This window comes from Meles meles, chromosome X (genome assembly GCF_922984935.1).
Source record: "Meles meles chromosome X, mMelMel3.1 paternal haplotype, whole genome shotgun sequence".
NCBI classification, from domain to species: Eukaryota; Metazoa; Chordata; class Mammalia; order Carnivora; family Mustelidae; genus Meles; species Meles meles.
In genome coordinates, this window is record NC_060087.1 from 14,970,910 (window position 1) to 14,996,020 (window position 25,111).

Genomic DNA, 25,111 nt, shown 5'->3' on the forward strand with positions numbered 1-25,111 from the left:
AAAGGTGAAGTCAGAGGGAAGGGCCAGTGTTTTCCTTAGCGCTCGTAGTTCGCAGTAGAAGGTGCTACTTCTAGTAGAAGAATATCATATCTTGCAGACTCCAAGGCCCTAAACCAGAGCCAGCTCTGAAGCTTTTTATTTTAAAATTCGTGTATGGTAAATATGGACACGTGGATAGGTTAGCATAACCACCACCCTAATTAGGATACAGAACGTTGCCCCAAAACTTGTTCTTGCTCTCTGCTTGTAGTCACACCCCCGCCCCCATAAACCCTGACAACTACTGAGTGGTTCTCCATCCCTGTGGTGGTGTCTCCCAAGAATGTCATAGAAATGTATGTGACCTTTTAAACCGGGTTCTTTTACTCAACATAATGCCTTTGAGATTCATCCAGGTTATGGGTATAAATAATCTTCCTTTTTCTTCTTAAGTAGTATTCCGCTGTATAGAGGTCCCACAGTCGCACATCCATTCACTCGCCAAAGGACATCTGGGTATTTGCTGTATTTGACCCTACGAATTTGTGTACAGCCTTTTGTGTGAATATAAGCTTCCTCTAGAGTAAATACCCAGGGCTAGGATTGTGGTGTCATATGGTAAAATGTATGTTCAACTTTACAAGAAACTACCGAACTATTTTTCAAAGTAAATGTACCATTTTGCATTCTCACCAGCAAAGCATGACAGTCTGAGTCACTCCACATCCTAACCAGCGCTGGGTATGACTGGATTGTTTTTAACTGTCCTAATAGGCGTACTGAGTTTTCTCATTGTGGCTTTAATTTGAACTTTTGCTCCTCAAATCCAGGCGAGGGGAACTGGAGGGAAGAAGACGGCCAGCTCCCCACCACTCTTGTGGTACTTCAAACTCCGATCTTCTTCCTCAAGCTTCCTTCTGCTACTTACTTTTCAGAGTCCTTGTGTTACTCATTCATTGCTACGTACAAATTACCAAAAACCTTAAAGCTTAAAATGCACATTTATGATCTCACAGCTTCTGTGGGTTAGGAGTCCAGGCATGGCTTACGTGGGTCCTCACAAGCTGTTGTAGTCAATGTGTCGGCTACAGTCACAGGAAGGCTTAGCTGGAGAAGAATCCACTTCCAATCTCAAGTGGTTATTGGCAGGATTCAGTTCCTTGAGGTCTATTGGACTGAGGACGTCCATTCCTTGCTGGCTTTTGGTCAGAAACTTCCTTCAGTCCTCAGCCACGTAGGCCTCTCCAACATGGCATCTTACTTCATCAAAAGCTCACAACCCGTGAGGGTAATAGAGTCTGCTAGCAAGACAGAAAGTCACAGTTTTTTATAACTGAGTCACAGAAGCAATATCCCAACACATTTGCTGTATTTTATTGGTTAGAAATCCGTTGCTAACTAGGTCCAGCCTTACACTGAAGGGGAGGGGATTACACACGAGCATGAATACCAGGAGGCAGGGACTGTTGGGAGCCATCTTGGGTCGGCCTGCCACAGTCCTCACACGGTTGCTCCACGGATCCTGTCCCGGCGTTTTTTTGGTTTTTTTTTTTTGGTAAAGATTTTATTTATTTGACAGAGAGAAAGATCACAAGTAGGCAAAGAGGCAGGCAGAAAGAGAGGGGGAAGTAGGCTTCCTGCTGAGCAGAGAGCCCAATGCAGGTCTCTATCCCAAGACCCTGAGATCATGACCCGAGCTGAAGGCAGAGGCTTAACCCATTGAGCCACCCAGGCGCCCCTGTCCCAGCGTTTTATAGCTTCATTCTACAGGAGAGGCAGGCGGAGTGGGTCGACTCCCTTTAGGTGACTCCCTCTGAAGCTTTTCGATTTGATTTCTGAAGCTTCGGGGTTAATTTTAGCAGTTTGTTTGTTTGTTGTTTTTAACTTGAGCCATCTAGGACCAAGCTAGGCTTAGATTAAGCAGTGGTCAAAATTTAAATTCTCATATCCGCCGGTCTTCTGTTTATTACATTACAACCATGGAGAGCTCAACTTTGTAGCCTCTTCAAAGCGACCTTGTAAACTTCAGCACATAATGACAGCTGTTTCAGCCTGTCATTACGGCTGCTGACCAGGAGACCCCAACAGATACATCTGGCCAGCACTGGTCTTTATGAATTTCTTTCCCTTGATAGTGAATTATAACCCACTTTTAATTTCTTTTAATGGCTTTCTAATGACTTGCTAAATCTGGCCTCTCTTCTCTCTTACTTAATGTGGCTCTTCAATACCCAGAATTCATCCCTGGAAATATGTTTGATCCCTTCTCTTTATTGAAACATAAAATCACTTGGTATTCCTTCCCTCTCTTTAAAAGGAAGTAGCTCTTTAAATCAAGATTCCTTGAATGTTTTTGATCATGAACCTGTCACAGTACAAGCTTTTTGAGAATGGACCCCTAACATGAGTATATTAATGTATTTGTAACAAATACTACTGAACTCATATATTGTGTACATTATCAAACATACATGAAAATGGGAAGTTCAAGAAGAATTTAAAAATAGATAAACATATGGGTTCTAATATTTTGCTTTCTGTTATCCAAAGGGATGCTATTGGGCATAAGGTATCAGGGGTCAGGAGTGGACAGAAATCTTAAGTACTCACCCCCACATAGATCTGCCCACATTGTTTCTTTTCTAAGTCTCTTCCCAAATCCAGCTGCTCTGTCTAGAGTCTAACATATTCCCCGGTGTGTGTCATGATCAATAGGAGCTGCCCCTTCGAATTACCTTTCTTTGCTAGAAGATGGAACTGTGGCCAACTCCAGGATGCTTGTGGCACAGGAGAGGTCTGCCGCAATGCCCAGTCTGTCCCTAGTGAGGTAACAGCCTCTCCATTCCCCTCACTCTTTCTGTAGCTCGCTCCCACCACAGACGAACCCAGGGTCCTGATCTGGGTTACCTCAGAAGCAGACCCTGAGAAAAGCATTTGAGAGCAAGGAGGGTGAAGGCAAACCCAGTAGGGAAATGGGGGAAGTGAGAAGGGAAAGAGAGACCGCAGCCAAGGCAGCCAAGAAAGAGTAAGTCCAGCCTGCAGGGGCGGGGCTCAGTCCTAGCGGATGAGCACTTCCCTCCGCCCATGTGTACAGCTACCTGCACTATCATGATCAGGAACTCTGTGCTTTCTGATTTTGGTCTGACCTCTCCGGTTTCACGTCCTTGTTAAACACTGTGAGATACGCGCCATGTGCAAGAACACCCCCTTCTCTCCTCTCACCTCTTTTCTTCTTGGTCAACTTCTAACTTCTGGCTGCTAGGTCATCAGCTCTGGGGCTGGGCCTCACTTCTTTTCTTTTCCTTTCCTTTTTCTTTAACCAAGCTTTATGCCTAACAGGGGGCTTGCCCTCTCAGCCCTGAGATCAAGAGTTACCCCGCTCTGCTCTGCCGACTGAGCCGGCCGGGCACCCCAGCAGCATCTCATTAAGAAAACCTTCTTTCATCGCCCTTTCTGGGATGGGGCCCTTTCTCTGTGCCCCATCCCTGTCCTGTTGGAGATCTTATCATACTATACTGCTCGTATTTACTTGCATAATAAATATCTATTACATGCCTGGCACTGTTTTAGGTACTTGGAGTTCATATTCCAACAGGAGAGAAAGATTTTAATTTATGATTTTATTTTCTTATTTGCCTAGGTGTCTGCCCCACCTAATCACATTTGGTTCCCCCTTTATGTCCCTGTCCTTCAGCAGCACCTGTCACATAGGGGAGCTCAGAAAGTCCTCTGGCACTGTGTCCAATTGAAGAGCACAAGCCATCTGAGTTTGGGATGATTTGTTATTGCTGTGGCCTTTTCCAGCCTTTGCTGGGGGCTGTTTTCATACGATGATATGCCCACCCAGAGAGACATTGACCTTGTCTGTTTGGGGGCATGAGTCTGTTAACTAGCGAGTTTAAAACCGTGAACGTTACTTTGCCAATTATTTTTTCTGTTTTCAGCCTGGGAGAACACCTCCCTGCTCAGCTGGAGGGAAGTCAGACAGCATCTGAGAAGAGGCTGGGATCATCATTTTGCAAACATGTAAGGTGCTGACCGAGGCAGTATAGTGTAAGGATCAGAAATAAGGGTTTGAGAGTCAAAGTGCCTGGGTTCGGATCCCAGCTTTGCCACTCATTTGCTGTTTGACTTTGGGCTCTAGGTCCTAAAGTGTAAATAGGGAAGATAATAATAGTATATGCCTCATAGGATGGTGTGTGGATGAAGTAAGATTAATACATGTAAGATTAACAAGTGCCTAGAACGTAGTATGTGCTCAATGAATGTTATTGTACTGTGATTTATTCACATCCATCCATGCTGGTTTATTCAGCAATTGGAGGCTGGGTCTAAGACTCTTGGTAGCACTCAAAGTCACATTCCAAAATTCTTCCTACAATGGAAAAATATGGTGAAACTTTTCATTTTAAGCAAATTCTAAGTTTAAGATCTATCACATAAAGGGCACGGCTCATGCAACTCATGGTCCAGAGGCCGACCATTAAAATAACCACCTAAGTCACAAGTTCTTTCCCTCCTTTCCTTTCTTTCTGTGATGAAACAAGTATTTGGTGAGTACCTTTTATGAGTTTGGTACTAGGATTGCCAAGACGAATGAAACGGACCCTGTCCTTTCAGGATTTCACATGTAAGAGGACAAATTACAGAGCACTTTGCAAAAGCTCTATAATTGGACGCACACATGGCTTTGAGAGCCAGGACACAGAGCGCCTAACTCCCCTTTGCTGCTTTAAGAAAAGCTTCACACAGAGCAGGTGCCATTTGAACAACCAAATCTAGACATAGCCATCATTTAACCACTGTGGACAGAACAGGCACTTGGCCAGAAACAGCCACAGAGCGACATTGTCCACTATTTGTCTCCGAGCCTGGGTAATGACACTATCGTTTGCACAATGGATGGCGGCCTCAGCAGGCCCTAGTCTTGGAGCCCCTGCCATGGAAACCTTTTCGGTTGTACTGCCTCCTAATGAGGCCCTCTGATCATATTTAATATGCTAATGGGAGTGCAGAAGCCCAGAGCTGCCTTTCCAGTTATTTTTTTAAAGTGACTCCATTAGCTTTAATCGCAAGCTAGGCGACCACTTCCCTGGATCCCCTGTGGCTCTCAAGTGCAGAAAGGAACAGCTAGGGAGCAGCCTGGGCGGGGTTAGCATCTGATTTTGGCCCGAGTCCTTTCAATCGGAGCTTGCAATGCAGAAGGCCAGGAAGCGGGAAAACACGCCAGCTGGCCAGCCAGGCAGGACTGGGGAGGAGACAACGGCTGTGGGCGCCGCTGCCGTGGGTTTGAGCCTCCGGGAGTAAGATCAACCCGGAGGGCCTCGAAAGATGGTGGAACCCAGGCTGGGGCACACGCCCTGGTACCGGCTTCCCTCCTCTTCCTTCTCAAACTCAGCAAGATCACAGGGCGGGGCGCACTCTCAGTTTCCTCTCCACCCTGGGGGCAGGCAAATCTGTCTCCCCCTGATGGGTTCCCCACCATGCAGCTCATTGAACAGCTGGAGGAATACCACCGCAGCGCAGCACCCGGGGCCGCGCCCTTCCACTCGGGCCTTTTGGAGTCCCAAGGAGGAATGTGTAGCGTGCCCCCTTCTCCTAGCCACACGCACGTGGCTGCCATGTTGCCTAAAAATCAGCCTCGCTTGGACCTCCAGGATGAACCACAGAATGCTCTTCTGCCCTTACTTAGAAAAATTCACTGTGTGTTTTGTATCGAGGCAGATTGTTTATGCCAACAGCAGCCTGTTGGCCTGGCCCTGCCTGTCCAGGCCTGGGGCCCCTTGAAAGCAGTCATGAGACCTCAGCCCATTGCTTGAGTGCTTCCCTTGATCTCAGAGCTGACCCGAGTGCGGCAGGGCCAGGGCAGACAGCTGGGGCTCCCAGCCCAACCTGGCCTCTCCCGGATCTGTTGACTCTGGGCCCCTCTTCCAGGCTGAAAGGCAAAGCCCCCAAGGCCCGCTGGAATTATTTCTTTGTGTGTGTGTGCATGTGTATTTCTTTCTTGATTTCTTGAAGCAAGAGTTCTCCCTGCAGAGAGCTGCAAGGACGTGGGATGTGGAGTGTGTGCCTGCGTGCCTGCTTGCGTGTGTGTTCGGGGGCGTGCTCCAGAGACAGCTGGAATTGTACCGCTTTTCTTTCAGAACTCTGCATCCCTCATAAAGAAGGTTTTTTCCTTGTTCTGAGGTCTCTTGAAACATCTGGGGTGAGGAAAACCCTCCGCATCAGCCAAGCAGAAGGAAGAGGTAATATGCTTGTTTGTCCTTAGGTATTTTGAGCAAGCAGAAGTCTACCATATAAACATTGATTGTGTAGCGATGGGATAGGAAATGTGCCCACCTTAAAGTTTATTTTATGGCTTTGCAATTTCTCAGAGTGATGTTTTTCTCAGAGATTCTGATTCCAAATCAGCTGTCCTCATCTTAAAAAGGGGTACAGCTGACTTTGCCGTTTGAAGGGTTACAGCCTATTTCAATGTAACTTGACATTTGGAAAAACTCTGTGGTCACTTGGGTGAGAACTAGAAATGAGAGAAGAGATACTTGGAGAAACCCTTCAAAGCCCATGACGCAACTTCATGTTCAGAAATCTTCCCATAGCTCCCTTGGCCTATTGCTATCTTGGAAGATCACTGGGTTTCCGTCTCTCTTTAGGAAAGGGAAACCGAATTCCTTGAAATGTTCGAGAATTCTCTTTAGTGATTTGGTGCTTCAGACTGGATCTGAGACCAAGGTGTAGCCAACCTTATAATGGACATTTTTGTTCTTTAACCATTGACCAGAACGGGTCTTCGGGGTTGCCACTGGTCAGCTGTGCCACGGGGTACCATATTTAATTTCTGAGTCTCAGTTCTTCATCTATAACACAGGAGTGATGGAACCACCTTAAAAGTTTGCATGAACATTAGCTGGAGAAAGAGAAACATAGAGCAACCACTGGGCTGGGTAAACAGTAGTCCCTTAATAAGTAGTAGTGATTTTAGCTATTACGATTATTACTGGCGTAGTGTTCTTTCAGATCTTAGTGCCCTCTGAGGAAGAGAGTTCATTTCTTATGAATCTGCAATTATCCCAGAAGGAGTAGACCTTGCAGGGTTTTAGCCTCCGGAGGTCCCAGACCATGCATTCGGAAGGAAGAGATCTGAGCAAACACAGTCTCGTTTCAACACTTGTACCGTGGTGGGCCCCTGCCCGTGCACGGCCCCTCCTCCCTCATTCAGCTAAGAGGAATTGCTTTTTGTTCAAGCTGGTTCTTTCCACCGCTGAACTCCTCAGTAGTCCTTAGTACAAGCTGGTAAGGTAGGCGCTATTATCCCATTAAGAGAAAGCGGAGGTACAGAGGAATTTATGTGAATTAGTTAACTAATTCATTTTTATTTATTTATTTAAGTAGGCTCCACACCCAACGTGGGGCTTGAACGCACCACCCTGAGATCAAGACTCGCATGCTCTACTGACTTGAGCCAACAGATCGCCCCAGTTTCTTTGACTTCTAAACCCCAGGCCCCACTGAGCCATCATCAGGCCGTTAGGAACAACACATGTTCTGGAGATGCTTTCTCTCAAAAGGGTCCCCTGCTAGGCTGTTTGGGAAATGGTGGACACTCCGGCTTTTTTTCTCAGAGATTCCCATTAGAGACGCATAGTAACACGTTGAAGGCTCTAAGGAGTCTTGCTGTGAAGAAATCTGTTTCACCCGACTTCTCCTCAACTTATTCGACTGTGGGGCCTTTTTTGCCTCATGCCTAGACTCATACAGCAGGGAGAAGTACTATTCCACAAACACACTGTGACAAACCTGGAACCAGGCCGATCTGCCTCTCGATGACCATCCTGTCAGATACAGATGCCTTCAGACGCCTTCTGGTGGTCAGTGGCGTTTCTCCCTCTTCTTAGCCTTTCATCCGATGAGAGCCGGCAAGAGTCACTGGGTGGGTCTCACAGACACATTTAAGACCCCAGCCACAAGGGTATGAACAAGGAAAGGCTACAGTGTTGTTCTGGAAACGGAGTGCTGGAACAGGCCTCTCTAGCGCCATCCACCAGGGACTCCTCTACCCGACACTGTGCCCCTTAGTCATCCTTAGGCCACCAACACCAGGCTATAGAACCCCTGTTTTGATGACCACCCCAGAGAATGCAGCAAGGCGAGCCTCAAGAGGCGCCTGTCCTCCATGCTCAAGTCGCCACAGTGCAAAGGGGAAGAATTAGAGGGGCTTACTTAAATCCCACCCCGGGCGGTGGGAGTGTGTGGCCCCTTGAATGACACTGGGTCCTGGATTTGGGTTCCTCAGGGCCAGAGCTGGAGGAGGAATTTCTCACAAAAGGCAGCATCTCTGAGAAAGGCTGAGTTTTCAGCATGGGAAACCGCACAAGCCCCATCTCGAATGCCAGAGGCAGGATCAAGGTCCAGGTAGCTGAGCCAGGGGTGTGGGAGTTCAATTAAGACTGTACTCAGGAATGAAATAAAGAACAAATAACAACGGGGAGGCAGGGCTGGCACTTGGAGGGTGCTTGATGGCTGAGGTTTAGCTTGGCTCCAAGGGCCATCATTTGTTCTTTCCCTGTATTTTCACCTTGGAAAATGAAAAGTGGGTAGAATGAAAAGAGCTAGACCTCAAACCATTGGGCCCTTCCATGGGCTGCCCTCCCCCGTCCCCACACACAGTAAAAACCTTCCAGCAGAAGCCATAGAAACCTTTTCTTTTTCAGATTAGAAGTGGGTGCCAGTGATGAGTCACTGTTTCCTGTTTGTGCTTTACAACCATCCTCGACATATAAATATTGGTAGGGGCAGCCTCGCCGGGCAAATTTCAAGCTGTTTTTTGCTAAGAGCCATCTTTTCAGTGTCCATAGCGCTGAGGATGGCGTCCTTGGGTCTTTGCGAACCCTGAGGAAACCCTCCACCTCTTGAGCCACAGGACCCCTTTTAGGCCCTAGGGTATCATTTCTCCGGAGACTTCTTTGGCACACTAAGTGCTTTTCTAATGCTGACAGAGGGCTGGGAATGGAAGGAGCTTCGATTTTTCTCAATAATGGAAAATCCCCCAATCATTTTTATCAGCCTTGCAGCCAGCTGGAGATGTCCTCAAAGGTACCTACGCTGCTTTTACAAACTTGTTTTCCTCTCTGGCTTTGAGTGGATGACGGCAGTGTAGTTTGGGTTCTGTGTGGGAGTATTAACTGGCTCCTGGCTTCACCCAGATCTTGTTTTGATGAGCATTAAAATGAGCTCTTTTGGTTTGTTTGTTTTACCTGTTACCCGAAGGAGAAAAACAGTTTAAGAATAACTTGCTTAATGCTTATTTAATAGTGTAAAAATTTCAATAGCAAATCTTTTCTGAATAACCAAAGAATTCTAGAACAATTCTCAGTTTTTCTCCATTGTGATTTTAAAATCCTCTTTGAAAATGAATCTGTAAGTACTACCCATTTTCTGGTTTAACAAGAGGCTTTTGTATAATCAAATAGCAGACATCTGTGCACCAAGTCATGGACTAATACTGTCTTTTAGCATTTTTTTAAAGATTGTATTTATTTGTTTAAATAAATACAGAGAAAGAATCTGTCCAGCAGACTCTGCACCAAGCGTGGAGCCCAACGCAGGGCTCAACTCCACAACCCCGAGATTATGACCTGAGCTGAAATCAAGAGTCGGATGCTCAACCGACTGAGCCACCCAGGAGCCTCAGTGATTAATTTTTTAAAAAAGACTCTGGCTAGGGCGCCTGGGTGGCTCAGTTGGTAAGCGTCTGCTTTGGCTCTGGTCATGATCTCAGGGGTCCTGGGATCGAGTCTTGCATCAGACTCCCTGCTCCGTGGGGAACTTGCTGCTCCTTCTTCGTCTGCCCCTTGCCCCCACCCCTCCCACCCCGTTCCCCCGCTCGTGCTGTCTCTCTCTCTCTCAAATAAATAAATAAAATCTTTAAAAAGAAAACAAACGATGCTGGCTTAGGGAAACCCCGTTAATGCATTTAGCATTTATCAAACACCTGCTATGTGAAAGGCACTGTGTAGGTGCCAGAGATTCAAGGAGTATTTAGAAAGAAAGATACCTGTGGAGCTTACAGTCTAACAGAAATATACTCAAGTTTGATCCTTTTTAGTTCCAAGTGAATTTTTTATATGGAATTTGGTTGTGTAATGAACTCAGGGGTGGCTGAGAACCAAATGATTTTGGAGAGATACTGTTTTATTTTATTTTTTTTCTGGAAAAGAAAAGATTGAAATGTCTCACTTCTTTTTTTTTTTTTTAAGATTTTTATTTTTTATTTGACAGAGAGAAAGATCACAAGTAGGCAGAGAGGCAAGCAGAGAGAGGAGGAAGCAGGCTCCCTGCTGAGCAGAGAGCCTGATGTGGGGCTCAATCCCAGGACCCTGGGATCATGACCTGAGCTGAAGGCAGAGGCTTTAACCCACTGAGCCACCCAGGCCCCCTGAAATGTCTCACTTCTTGTTGAATCAGTGTTGCCTACTCAATGCCCAACTCTACTGTATTCACAAAAAGGGGTGGGAAAAATAGCATAAAGATGAAAGTGAAACCCGAAGGAGATATAGGGAGCAGGGTTTCTCTGCCAGCGATCTGGGAGCACCTGTGTCCAAGTCCCCTGAAGGCTGCATTCTGATTGCAGATTCCCAGGCCCTCCAGACCGAGTATTGGTGGTAAAGCCTGAGAGTCTTCATTTTTTAGTAACCTCCCCTGGTGAATCTGGTGGTGCTCATGTCAGAGAGCACTGATCTAGGCGCATGGAGAAGGTCACCAGGATGAGGTGAACGACTTCGAAGGGTAATGAAGGACCCCAGTGGATGTGTTCTCACAGGTGCTACAGATAACCTATAAGAAATTGTTGAGTACAGGGTCGCCAGGGTGGCTCAGGAGCATCTGACTAGGTTTCACCTTGGGTGGTGGTGTCGGGGTCATGAGATGCGGCCCCAGTCTACTGGTCTGCTTGATATTCTCTCTCCCTCTGCCTCTCCTCCTCCTTTCCTCTCTCTCTCTCCCCCAGCCCCATCTCTAAATAAATGGATAGAATCTTTATAAAAAAAAAGACATTTCTGAGTACAGAGAGAAGGCAGGTGATGGGGGTGATGGGTAAATACTGCCCAGATTTCAAAAATGAGAAAAGAAGAGATGCCAGATACCACTGCTTTATAAGCCTAACATGACCTTTGGAAAAATTCTGTTCCAAACAGATGGAGTCAGAGCCTGCAGAGGAAAATGTGATGATCCTTAGGTGTCATCATGGGTTTGCTCAAACACTGTCACTATTAAAGACTGTCAAATGTGGCTACACATTAGAATCATCTGGGGAGTTCTTAAAAATCTTGATGCCCAACTCCCCCCCCCCCCCCCCCCCACCAAGTACCAGTTACATCAGAATCTCTGGTCTCCCTTAAGGCAGGGCTGACTGAGCACTGGGAGTTTTAAAAGCTCCCCCGGCTATGGTAACAGGCAACAAAGTTTGATCACCAATTTCTCTATACGATTTTAGGTAAGTTGCTTGACTTCCTTGTACTTTGTGTAAATTCTAGGCAATTTTAAAGGTCTCTCCCACCTTTCAACTTTTGTGATTCTGTTATTAAAAGTCCTGCCCAACTGACTTCCTCCTTCCTTCCCTCCTTCTGTCCCCCTCCCCTACTTCATTTTTTCTTCTTCTGGGGGCTGGGGTAGTCAAGGTGTTAATGTATGTATATCAATTTCATGAAAATATTTAGAAAAATTTCCCAGGATGTTATGACGGGTAGATTTACTACCTAGCTGCACAAATATGCTGAGAGTGTGAATGAAAGGGCCCTGCGCTGACCCTGGAGAATGGGCTGGAATGGAATGCTTCAGGGGCTATTGTGCCCTTGGAGCTGACCTTGTCAACATTTTTTACCCATGATGTAGGTAAGAAAGATATGATAGAAATGTCTGTCAAATTTAGAGATAACCCAACGTTTAGGAGGGTTAATCCATACCATACATAAAAGAATCAGGTCTAGCTCTGATCAGAATACCTGTTTATTAAGGTTATTATTGTTTGAATGATATTTCCATAATTCAAATATTTCGCTCATTTTATTTTTTCTCTTTCTTTAGTTGAATCATAGTTTTGAGGCTTTTAGTGTGCTGCTAATGGAGAAACGACCCTGCCTGGTAGGGTCCAAAGGCAGTTGTTCTCTGACTTTGTTCCGATCATGAAATGCAAATAGATTAGATCAGGCTGGTTTGGAGCTATACAAAATAAAGGAAACATCACCCCCCAAAAGCCACGAGATAGAATACCAAAATCCAGTTTAGCAGTTTCAACCAGCGAGTGTGAGGATAGACCTGGGAGGGGAGGTTGTCTCAGAAACACATGGACAGCTTATTTAAAAAGGGCGCACTGTACTCTTGATCTCAGGTCGTGAGGTCAAGCCCTCTTTGGGTGTAGAGTTTACTGAAAAAAAAAAAAAAAAGGAAGAAAATAGTACAAACAAACAAAAAGGGCACTTGGCCCCTTCCCCCAATTGTGGCATCCTAGTCTGGGGGGCAGGGGGGAGGCCTTGAGCCTCCTTTTTAAAAACAAACTCTCCAGCTGATTCTGAGAAATAATGTTGAGGAACTCACTTCGATTTGAATTTTGGCAGAGTTGTTCAAACATGTTGTTTTGTCATAGTCTGTCTCCAATCTGTGTTTTTAAAAGCCTACATAGATTTAATTATTTTGCGCTTACAGCCCAAACAGTTAACTTCTATCAGGTCCTCCATATCCCATTCCCTGTATTTCCATTAGAAAATCCTACGCTCTTACATTTCCGTTTTCCTTTCCGTTTTCAATGCTTTATTTTATACAGCATTTATACAGACCTTGATCTAACCTTGACATGGGGAAAAGATAATTTACGTGTAGCAGAAAAAGCAATCTATAGCTGCTTGGCGGCGGCTGCTGTGTTCTGGAAAATGAACCGCATTAGATTATGTCTGATCACTTTCCACATCACATGATGAACAGCAGTTGAGAAGAAGCATAAAATGAATCCTGCCCAGCAGCCCTTAGATACCTTGCTGTTAACGGGTGCTTTCCTCCCCCCCTCCCCTTCCGCCTGTGTCTTCCTCATCAGGATCTATGCCTGAGGTGGATCAGCTAGGAGGGGCTCCTCGCAGCATAAAGGGAGGCACTTTTCACACTCTGTTTCGGAATGAGAAGTTCAATTCACGAGCACACATGATTTAGAAGACATGGGCTGTGGGACTTCGTCGTCAAAGAAAGACAGGAAATCTGAGAAAGGTGAGTGCCAGTGGGAGGTGGGGGGTGCCCGTTTTCTGGACCGGCCAGAGAGAGTGAGCCAGCTTCGCCCTCTCCCCTTTCCCGGGGAAGTCACTCGCTTCTCCAGCCACCCTGTGCGCTTGTGCACAAGGCGCCGTCACTCCAGCTGAAGGCTGGATGTTGGCAGAACGCGGGAAACTACCTTTAGGAAGATGTGGCTTTGAATTTACGATGTGCCATAAAGTATTACCTAAGAAAGAGCTTATGTTTGATTTGATTTCAGCTGAGAACGTACCAGTATAAAAATCTGAATTTCAAACCCAGTGGCAGGGAACAAGAAAGCCTCTGGAAATTTCTCTCTGTTTATTCAATATGCTTATAAGTAGCTATATCCAAACCTCTGTGGCATTTAGCAGCATCACTGACTTTTTATTAGATTTTGTAACTCAGTGATCGGATTATTTTTTACAGCTATTCAACACAAAACTTTATGAGATTTGCCCCCCCGTGTTTAGACTGTTCCAGGTAGAATTTGGGAAACTCAGGAAGATCATCGGCTTCCGAAAAAGCATGTTGTTTCTAAATTCCACAACCCCCATATAATTAGAGGCTTAAATATTTCCTTGTTTATTTTGTCCTGAAGTTCTTTCTCATACCTACTGAAATCGAGCTACAACAAACTCACTTGAGTGTTTAAGAGACAGAGTCTCCACAAGCAGATAAAAATAAACTAGGCTGATTATGTGAATAGTTGCTCTTAAACTCCCTTCTTTTCGTGTCTATCTTATGGATAATTTTCCCAAATTCGACTCCACATCTTGTTTTCGGAAGTTCACTCAGGCTTAAGATGGACAGTTAGGGTGCAGGGTATTCTATACTAATTAGCGTGTGATGTTTTCTCTTGGGAATCAAATGCCATTCTGCCTCCCAAATGACTTGTGCTGGTAAGTTAGCAAAGCTCATCTCTCACTTTGGGGACATGGGCGAGATGTACTAACTCTTTCAAATCTGTAAATCTTTCCAAAGCTCCACCTGAGCTAATTCCATGGTAATAATTTATTATAAAAGAGCAAAGGGAGTAATATTCTTTTTATATCTAGGATTATCCAAGATTCTTTAAATTCAGCCAAATTTCTCAGGTTACCAAAAAAAAAAAAAAAAAAAGCCACACCCAACTTGTAAAAGTAAGGTCTCTCTTTTTGAAATACTTCTCAACTTTTAAAATGTTGCAGATAAATGGAAATATTGCCTTAGATTTGGGGATGGATTTTTCTTTTAATCTACCAAGGTGAAATGCACATAACACAAAATTAATCATTGTAGAGGGAACTTTTCAGTGGCATTTTGTTCATTCACAAAGTTGTGTAACCACCTCTTCTAGTCCAGTTCCAAACATGTCCATCACTCCAAAGCAAAACCCCTTAGCTAGTAGGCAGTTTCTCCCGATTTCCCTCTCCTTTCAGCCCCTGGCCACCGCCAGTGTTGTGTTCTATCTCTGTGAATTTGCCCATTCTGGATGGAATAGGTAAATAGGTAAATGAAATCATGTACAATGTAACCCCTGCCTCCTTTCACTTAGCATGTTTTTGGGTTCATGCATGTTGTAGCATCTATCATACTTCATTCCTTTTCAAGGCTGAATAGTACTCCCTTGTGCATATAGACCACATTTTACTTACCGATACATTTGGTGACGGACATTTGAGTGGTTTCCACCTGGTCGACTACTGGGAATAGTGCTGCTATGAACATGGGCATATGTGTACTTGTTTAGAATTCCCGTATTCAGTTCTTTAGGGATATGCACCTAGGACTGAAATTGCCAGGTCATAGGGCAATTCTATGTTTAACTCTTTGAGGAAATGCCAACTTCTTTCCCTGGTTCACTTTCTTAAAAGAGCAGTTTTATGGAGCTATAATTCACAGGCCACGATTCACCGGTTTAAACCATAAAATTCATTGGTTTTTAGGATATTCACAGAGCTGTAAAACTATCACCACTAGCAATTTGAGAACATTTTCACATGCCTCCCCCAAACCATTAGCAGTGACTCCCCTACCCATTACCTCCGCAGCTCTAGGCCATCACTAATCTACTTTCTGTCTCTATAGATATGGGCTCTTCTGGACATTTCATATCAATGTAATCAAGGCCGCATGGAGTCTTTTCTGCCTGATATCTTTCATTCAGCATAATGTTTTCAAAGTTCATGTTGTAACATGAATCAGAATTTCATTCCTTTTCATCTCTAAATAGTATTCCATTGTAGGAATATGCCATGTCGTATTCGTCCATTCATTAATTGATGGACATTTGGGTTGTTTCTACCTTTTTACTATTGTGAACAATGCTGCTATGAACATTCATGTACAAGTTAGAGTGTAAGCACGTCTTTTTGGTGCTCTTGGGTGTATACCTAGGAGTATAATTGCTCTGTCATATGGTAGCTCAATGTTGAACATTTTGAGAAACTTACAGTTTTCCCAAGTGCCTGCACCATTCTTCATTTCCACCAGCAGTGTGTGATGGTTCCACTTTTTCCACATCCTTTGTAACACTTATTATCTGTCCTTTTGATTACACCCATCCTAGTGGGTATGGAATCATAGTTCATTAGGGTTTTCATTTGCATTTCCCTAATGACTAATGATATTGAGCATTTTGTCCTGTGTGTGTATTAGCCATTTGCAGATCTTTGGAAAAATGTCTATTCAGATCATCTGTCCATTTTTAGTTATTCATTTTTATATTATTTTGTTGTGAGAATTTCCTCGATATATTCCAGTTACAAGTTCTTGATCAAATATATGATTTGCAAATGTTTTCTTTCTTTTAGTGGGCTGTTTTCTCACTTTCTTGATGGTGTTCTTTGAAGCAGAAAGGTTTTTAATTTTGATGAAGTCCAATTTATTTTTTCTTGGTTGCTTATGCTTTTGGCATCATGCCAAAGAATCCATTGCCCAAACCAAGATTATTTATGGCTATGTTTTTTTTCTAAAACTTTTGTATTTTTAGCTCTTACATTTAGGTTTTTGATTCATTTTGTGTTAGTTTTCATATATGGTATGAGGAACAAAATTATTCTTTGTACCTGGACATCCAGTCATTCCAGTACCATTTGTTAAAAAGACTATTCTTTCTCCATTGAATGGTCTTGGCACTCTTGTCAAAAATCAGTTGACTTGGGGCGCCTGGGTGGCTCAGTGGGTTAAGCCTCTGCCTTCAGCTCAGGTCATGATCTCAAGGTCCTGGGATGGAGCCCATGAATTGGGCTCTCTGCTCAGCAGGGAGCCTGCTTCTCCTTCTCTCTCTGCCAGCCTCTCTGCCTACTTGTGATCTCTCTCTGTCAAATAAATAAATAAAATCTTTTAAAAAATTTTTAAAAATCAATTGACTACAGATATGAGGGTTTATTTCTGGACTCTGAATTTTATTCCATTGATTTATAGGTCTATCCTTATGCCACACTGTCTTGATTACTGTATTTTATAGAAAGTTTTGAAATTGGGAGTCTGAGTTCTTCAACTTTGTTTCTCTTTTGCGAGATTGTTTTGGCTTCCTGATTCCCTTGTATTTCCATACGAATTTTAGGATCAGTTTCTCAGTTTCTCAAAAGAAGCCATCTGGAATGTTGATGGGGAATGCACTGAATCTGTAGATCGATTTGGGGAGTATTGCCAGATTAACCGTTAAATTATCTGGTCCATGAATATGTAATGTCTTCCCAGTTGTTTAGGTCTTTAATTTCTTTCAACAATGTTTTGTAGCATTCAGAATTTAAGTTTTACCCTTCTTTTGTTAAATTTACTCTAAGTATTTTCATTCTTTTTAATGCTGTTAAAAATGGAATTATTTTCTTAATTTCATTTTTGGATTGCTCATTGCAAGTGTATAGAAAACAATTGATAGCTGTATATTGATCTTGTATCCCAATACTTTGGTTGATTCTTTAGGATTTTCTGTTTACAAACTATGTCACCTGCTAATACAGTTTTACTTCTTCCTTTCTATTCTATGCCTTTTATTTCATTTTCTTGCATAATTATCCTGATAGACCTCTCTTCATGTTGAATAGAGAAATTCATGAATACACATCATTGTCTTGTTCCTGATCATAGGGAGAAGACACTCAATCTTTCACCTTTAAGTGTGATATTAGCTGTGGTTTTTTGCAAGATGCCCTTTATCAGGTTGAGGAAATTCATTCCTATTCCTAGTTTATCGGGTTTTTTGTTTTTGTTTTTGTTTTTTTAAATTAAGAGCTGGTGGGGCGCCTGGGTGACTTGGTGGGTTAAGGCCTCTGCCTCCAGCTCAGGTCATGATCTCAGGGTCCTGGGATTGAGAGCCCGGAGTCGGGCTTTCTGCTCAGCCGGGAGCCTGCTTCCTCCTCTTCCCCTCTCTGCCTGCCTCTCTGACCACTTGTGAACTCTGTCTGTCAAATAAATAAATAAAAATCTCTTAGGAAAAAAAAAAGAAGTGGTGTTTAGGGGCACATGGGCAACTCAGTCAGTTGGGGTTCTGCTTTTGTCTCAGGTCATGATCCCAGGGTCCTGGGATTGGGTCCAGAGTTGAACTCCCCACTCATTAGGGAATCTGTTTCTCCCTCTCCCTCTGCCCTTCCCCCCACTCATGTGTTCTCTCTCTCTCAAATAAATTATATCTTAAAAAAAAGAAGTGGTGTTTAATTTTGTCAAATGCTTTATCTGCACGTATTGAAATGATCATGTAGTTTTGCCCTTTATTCTATGATAAGTTAATTGAATTTCAGATGTTCAATCAACTTGGCATTCCTGGGATAAATTCCCCTTGGTCGTGGTGTATAATATTTTTTATATGTTGCTGGATTCAGTTTGTTAGAGTTTTGTTTTGGATTTTCGCATCTGTATTCATAAGAGATACTGGTCCATAGTTTTCATGTGAGGTGTTTGTGTGGTTTTGCCGTCAGGGTAATACTAGGCTCATAGAATGAGGTGCAAAGTCTTTTCTTTCACATTTTAGAAGAGTTTGTGAAGAATTGGTATTCTTTAAATGTTTGGTAGAATTCATCAGTGAAGCTGAGCTCGGCCCTATCTTTGTGGGTAGTTTTTTGATTACTTATTTTACTTTTGTTATAGGTCTATTCAGAGTTTCTGTTTCTTCTTGATTCATTTTTAGTAGTTTGTGTGCTTCTAGGAATTTGCCTATTTCATCTAAGCTATTTAATGTCTTAGCATATTCTTGTTAGAATATTCCCTTATAGTTCTTTTTGTTCTTCCGTCATCTCTTGTTGAATATGTCCATGTTTATTATGATTTCACCATAATAAACCTGCTGAAAACTGAAGCAATGTTGTTTACTTACATTTATGTAAGTCAATAATGTTTTTCTCATTTAGAAATATTGTAAAATATAAAAAAGCAGTTGGAAATAGTATTCATCATTTCTACTACCGAGTATGTCTACCCAGACAACAACTGTTAACATTTTCGTAATTTCTTTTTTTTTTTTTTTTTTGGTATAGTATAGATTTCTGATCATCCTAAATATTAATTTCTTGTAGCCTCACTTTTGGCATTAAGACATTATTATATAAACATTTCTTTTTTTTTTTTAAGATTTTATTTATTTATTTGACAGAGAGAGATCACAAGTAGGCAGAGAGGCAGGCAGAGAGAGAGGAGGAAGCAGGCTCCCTGCTGAGCAGAGAGCCCCGATGTGAGGCTTGATCCCAGGACCCTGGGATCATGACCTGAGCCGAAGGCAGAGGCTTTAACCCACTGAGCCACCCAGGTGCCCCTATATAAACATTTCTCAAGATGTTATAAATGTTTTGTAAATAGCATTTTAACCATTATTAAATATTTTACTTAATGGATAGACCGTCATAGTCTTAATTATTCCTCTAATATTTGAAAGGTCCCCCAATAATGGGTCCGTGATTAAAGGAGCGAGACTGATACAAAGCGAAGGTCAAGCAAAGCTTTATTCTGTGCCAACTATCAAGAATCAAACTGACCATCCAGGGCCACGCCTCTCACAGAGAGGGCGACCCCTCTCTGCTTTACAGACTAGCTTTTTAAGGGCAAAGGCCGTGTGGTTGGGCCTGGCCATACTCAGGTGGCCAATGAAATTGTAACACACAGAGAAAGCTGCACAGTCATGCTAGGTCACACATAAGTGACCAGTTGAATTACAATTTCCCCTAGTAGACATTTGAACTAGCTTATCACCTTGATCAGAATTGGCGCCCAAAACGCGCCCAAAGCGGGGGGCCCATACTCCTTGGTAGCTAGGAAGACAGTATGCCCCCCCCCCCATTGGATATCTCCACCTGGCCTGACCCACCCTTGTATTTGGGCTTTGTTACCTGGGACTGGTTTCCGGGGCTTATTTTTAAGGAAGTCCCCTGGGGGGAAGGGGGGCAAGGACAGTTTAAGTTTTACTGCATAAACAACAAAATGACTGTTTAATCCAAGATGGAATCGCTCTGGCTAAATAGGCCCTTACATATTGAAGTTTTTTTTCTTTTTAACTAATATAGACAATACCTGGAAGAATATCTTCGTGTAGTTTTTTTTCTTACTTTGGACTATTCCCATATGCAGCTGATTAGACATGAATTTATTGTGTCAAGGGTTATGAATGTTTTGAAAGCTTTTGATAGAAAAATAATAGTATTTCCTGATTACTAACTACATGCTAGGGAGTGTTCAAAATATCCTGTATACTTTTTATTTAATCCTTGCAATAAACCTGAGTAAAGTATTATTTCTTTTTTGTTTAATTGAAAACATGCTCAGCGAGGTAAGTACTTGTCAAGGTCATATTAGTAATCACTGCCAGAGTTGGGCTTTGAACCCAGGAAGTTCTAAGTACAGTGTTGTGTTTTTGTGGTTTCTTTGGTTTTCTTTTGTTGTTGTTGTTATTTTTTGTTTGTTTTTTTGCTGTCAACCATTACACCCTTGTATGATGCCTCCCAACGTTGCTGTTCTTGGAAACTTTAATTAAATTTACTCATATAAAGTAGCTTTAATTTGCATAGCGCTTTTATGCTTCTACAGGCCCTTTCATATACTTTGGTCTTCAGAAACTGTGAAGGATTGTTCTCAATTTGTAACCAAGGAAATGGAGGCTTTGAGAGGCAAAGTGATTTGCTTAAGAATGCATAGCTAGTAAGGGGCACAGCTGGGCTTAGGGCTTACTTCCTGTTTCTCATGGTCTGACTGGTGTGAAGGGCTTTTGCCCTCACTTTGACCATTCAGAACCAATACAAAACTCTACCTCTAGAGTATCATGGCATTTTTATTTATTTATTTATTTATTTATTTATTTATTTATTTAAAAGATTTTATTTACTTATTTGACAGAGAGAGATCACAAGTAGGCAGAGAGGCAGGCAGAGAGAGAGGAGGAAGCAGGCTCCCTTCCGAGCAGAGAGCCAGATGCGGGGCTGGATCCCAGGGCCCTGGAATCATGACCTGAGCCGAAGGCAGAGGCTTTAACCCACTGAGCCACCCAGGTGCCCCGAGTAACATGGCATTTTTAAAAAAAAACACATTTATTTATTTGAGAAAGAGACAGAGTGCACATGCACGCACGTGTGAGCAAATGGGGGAGGGGCAGAAGGAGAGGGAGAGAGAGTCCTTAAATAGACATTCCACTGAGTGTGGAACAGGGCTTGATCCCACCACCCTGAGATCCTGACCTGAGTGGAAACCAAGAGTTGGATGCTTAACTGACTGAGCCACCCAGGTTCCCCTGTCATGGCATTTTTGAGGAAAAGTACCTACATACAAAATTGAGGCTATCCCCTTCTTGTGGGCTATCTACTTTCAGGGAGAGAAGAAGCATCCATGTTGTATTATTATTGTTATTTTGCTTCTTTTGTGATATGCAACAGGGAAGAGAAAAATCATAGCTATCATTTATATTACATGCCTACTACATTCATTATTTCTATTTGTCTGCAAAATTCTTGGAGAAAGCTCTGGAGCACTTGGGTGGCTTAGTTGGTTAAACGTTGGACTCTTGGTATCAGTTAAGGTCATGATCTCAGGGTCCTGTGATAGAGCCCTGTGTCGTTGGGCTCCACAGTCTGGGGGTGTCTGCTTGTCCTTCTCCCTGCCCCCAGTTGCACTCTCTCACTCTCAAATAAATAAATAAAATCTTAAAAACAAACAAACAAATAACAACTCTTGGAGGAAGCTTTGATTAGTCTCCTTTTCTAGATGAGGAAACTGAGACTTAGATTAAAGAACTGCCCAAAGTCATGTACTAGTGACCTTAGGATTAGAACAGGCTCTGACAGATTTCGAAGCCCATCCTTTTTTTAATATGCTGCCCTGACTTGTAAAATTGGAATTTGTCCAAAAATAGAAATTAAACATTGCAATTTCATTCTCCTGAACTTCACTTTTTACTTAAGATTTTATATTGATGTATTTTGAACTAATAATCTATTGTGCTTTTTTTTTTCCCCATGGAGCACTTTGAGAACACAATGATTTATTCCCTTTTATTTCTTCCCTTGAGAACATTTAGAAATGCATTTATTTATTTTCCCTAAGTGCTGAGGAGCCTACAAAGGCTTTTGGCTTTGATGCTCTAAGCTATGAAAAGTGGAAATTTTCTCTAATGGAGATTGTTCTTTTGAAAAATATTTGTTCTTTTAAAAATATTTATTTTCACTTCTTAGTAAACCAAGTATTTCTTTAATTCCTGGAATAACATCTAGTTCATTTATTTGCTTAAAATTCTAATGATCAAGCCATTCACAGTTACCTGAGAAATCTACCCTCAGCTCCAGATCCCCTATGTCCTCAGTCCCAAAGTTAAGTCCTTTACAATCCTGTATATTAAACTTGGGACCTTCATGGAAAAACAACGAATGACCTTATTTCCTTTATCTTTGTTGTTCTCCGAAAATTTTTCTGAAATTGTAAAGGGGCCCTTGCCATTCTTATTATTGTTGGAGGATTTTCCTTTATAACTGCCATCAAGCAATCTTTCCTGGCATTCTGGGGTATAGCAGAAATCCCTGTGAGTTGGGTTCTCCCTGGTTTTCCTCAGTGAAATGGGACATTAGATAAGATGCTCTTTAAAATTCTTGCCACACAAAAGTCCATCAGAATGCTCTATAGCTGCAAGTGCATGAGGAGAGATGGGGGGCATCGATTTCCCCCTTCTACAAGTGCATGAGGAGAGATGGGAGGCAGTGATTTCCCCCTTCTACGTCTCTTGCTTGCTCCCTTAGCTGTCACCCCATTAACTTTCTTCTTTCTTTTTTTTTTTTTTTCTTAAGAGAGAGAAAGAAAGCACTGCTAGCGGGGTGTGGAATGGGAGAAGGAGCAGAGGGAGAGGGAGAGAGAGAGAATCTTAAATAGCTCCCTGCCCAGTGCGGAGCCTGATGTAGGCTTAATGCAGGGCTGGATCTCACCACACTGAGATCATGACCTGAGCCAAAGTCAAGAGTCAGTCCCTTAACCGACTGAACCACCCAGGTTCCCCGCCTTATCAACATTCTAACATGCTCAAGTGTCTTTCCCCTTTTTTCCTTTCCTTTTGATTTGGAGACACTTTTTTCCTCCTGCCATTCTGATTCGCTTTACCCCCAACTTCTTATTTTTAAAAACTGCAAACCTCTAGAGAGAAGATGAAAGGCGAATACAGACAACACCCACATCTCTTCACTGAGATTCACTACTCTGTCAACATTTTACCATTTTCTGTCTCCCTCTCTCCTTCTGTCTCCCTCTCCATTTGAAAGTAAGCTGTAGACAGTATGATATTAACCTCCATATACTTCAGCATGAGTGTCCTAAAAACAGGGATATTCTTTTATATAACTATAATACTATATTACTCTGAAAAAAACATAGCGTTGGTGGATTAATATTGTCTAACGTAGAGTTCATATTCAGAATTGTCCTGTTGCCTAAAATGGCCCTTTGTGACTATTTTTTCCTTCCCTTTGGAAGAAAAGCCTTCCCTTGCCCTCTTCTTCCCTCTAGTCACTCTCCTCCCTCTCCGAGCTTGCTCCTGAAAGGGATGTTCACCCTGTTGTCTCCTATTTTCTCTCTTGCATCCCATGGAAAGTGATTTTTGACAAGTTCTTGAATGACCTTGAAGTCCAGTGGACCATTTTTCAGTTCTTATTTTTCTTGACTTCCTGGTAGTACTTGGCACTCTGCACACACCCCTCTTAAAATACTCATGGCCCTTGGTACATTCTCCTGGGTTTCCTTGTGTCTCTGAACTGTTCATAAGGACTCCACTTTATCCCAAGTTCTACATATTAGGATTCCTCTGGGTTGCTCTTGGTCCTTTTATTTTGTCACTCTAATGCTCTCCTTGGGTGACTTTACTTTCATTGCTTCAATTATCATCTGTATATCAAAACTGCGAAATCTTTATTTTTGGCCCATGTTGTATATTGTATCCCTGGTTTGTTGGCATCATTTGAGAATCATTTTCTTTTCTTTTTTTAATTCCACTACAATTAACGCACAGTGTTGTATTAGTTTCAGGGTTGGTGATTCAATAATTCTGTATACTAGTCAGTGCTCATCATGGTAAGAGTACTCTTAGGCAATCATTATATTTTATTTTTAAAAGATTTTATTTATTTTAGAGAGAGAGAGTGAGCAGGGGAAGGGGGAGAGCAGAGGAAGAGGAACAAGCAGACCCCGTGCTGAGTACAGAGCCCGATGCGGGGCTTGATCCCACGACCCTGAGATCACGACCTGAGCCGAAATCAAGAGTTAGATTGTCAACTGACTATCCAGTCAGGCGCCCCAGGAATCACTTTAAATGAGTGCTTTTCTTTTTTCTTTTTTAAAATAGTTTATTTAAGCACTCTCTATAACCAACATGGAGCTCGAACTTGAGACCCAAGATCAGCTGTCCCATACTCCTCTGCCTTAGCCAGCCAGGCGCCCCACAAGTACTTTTCTTTGTAAAACGAGCCCACTTTCCTCATCTGAAATCATGATCCCTCTCAATAATAATTTTTGGTTAGTCATTCACTTTTTGATACAATAATGTGCTGGCCTTGAGGTTTCTATAGGACCTGTACTACAAACACATTTGTTGCCTGTATGAAACAGGCACACAAAAAAATGAAACATCCTTTTTATTCTTTATACCCATTACATGCATCTTCATATTTTTCTTTATTTGCTGTGTGACTAATCCATTTCTGCTTTAGAAACCTTCAGTATTATGAGAGTCTGCCATGGACTGTTTAGGTATCCATTCTAGAATCATGAGCCTTTAGGGGTTAGAAAGTATTGCTGAAAGGCTATGAAGTCCCACCTCCCCATTTAAATGCTCTTTGCCAGCTTCCAGCCTGGACTAGACAATTCACAAAGAAGCCAGCTTTTAGTTGGATCCTGCTAATTGTTAGAAAATCATGTTACAAAGAGACATATTTCAACCGAGTGTAAGAAAGGCCATTACCTCGGCCCCAATTGCCAGTTAGTTCCCGTAATCAGAACACTTTTCTTATATGATTGTGGCTTTATGTGGCATTATCTTTTTTAGCAGCTGCAAAAGACAAAATTTAATGCTGACCATATTTGACCTCGGGTGAATGAATGATTAGTAATTAATAACAAGGGAGACATAGAACAGAATTGCTGTCAAGACATTTAATTTTTTAAATTCTGAGTGGGGATTGAAGGTCATTACTGAATTGTTGAATAGACCATATTCCTATGAGAAAATATTTTAATAATTTAAAATGCTAGTAGTACTTTTACATAGCTAAATTTCCTACATACTCAAAATATAATAGTTTTTTTGGGGGGGGGGTTGTTTTTTTAAATTAATTAATTATTTTTTTAAAAATTTCTTTTCAGCATAACAGAATTCATTGTTTATGCACCATACCCAGTGCTCCATGCAATACGTGCCCTCCATAAT

General features: G+C 42.5%; 1 protein-coding gene across 1 annotated transcript in view; it reads left to right on the forward strand.

The window, feature by feature from the left end:
- Window positions 1–5,462: 5,462 nt before the first annotated feature.
- The window catches only part of PPEF1 (protein phosphatase with EF-hand domain 1), a 110,150-nt gene continuing 90,501 nt past the window's right edge, over window positions 5,463–25,111 (forward strand). Inside the window, exons 1-2 of the mRNA XM_045994723.1 lie at window positions 5,463–5,682; window positions 13,150–13,230. Of these exons, the coding sequence (XP_045850679.1) occupies window positions 5,463–5,682; window positions 13,150–13,230 (301 nt within the window). The remainder of the gene's footprint in view (window positions 5,683–13,149; window positions 13,231–25,111) is intronic.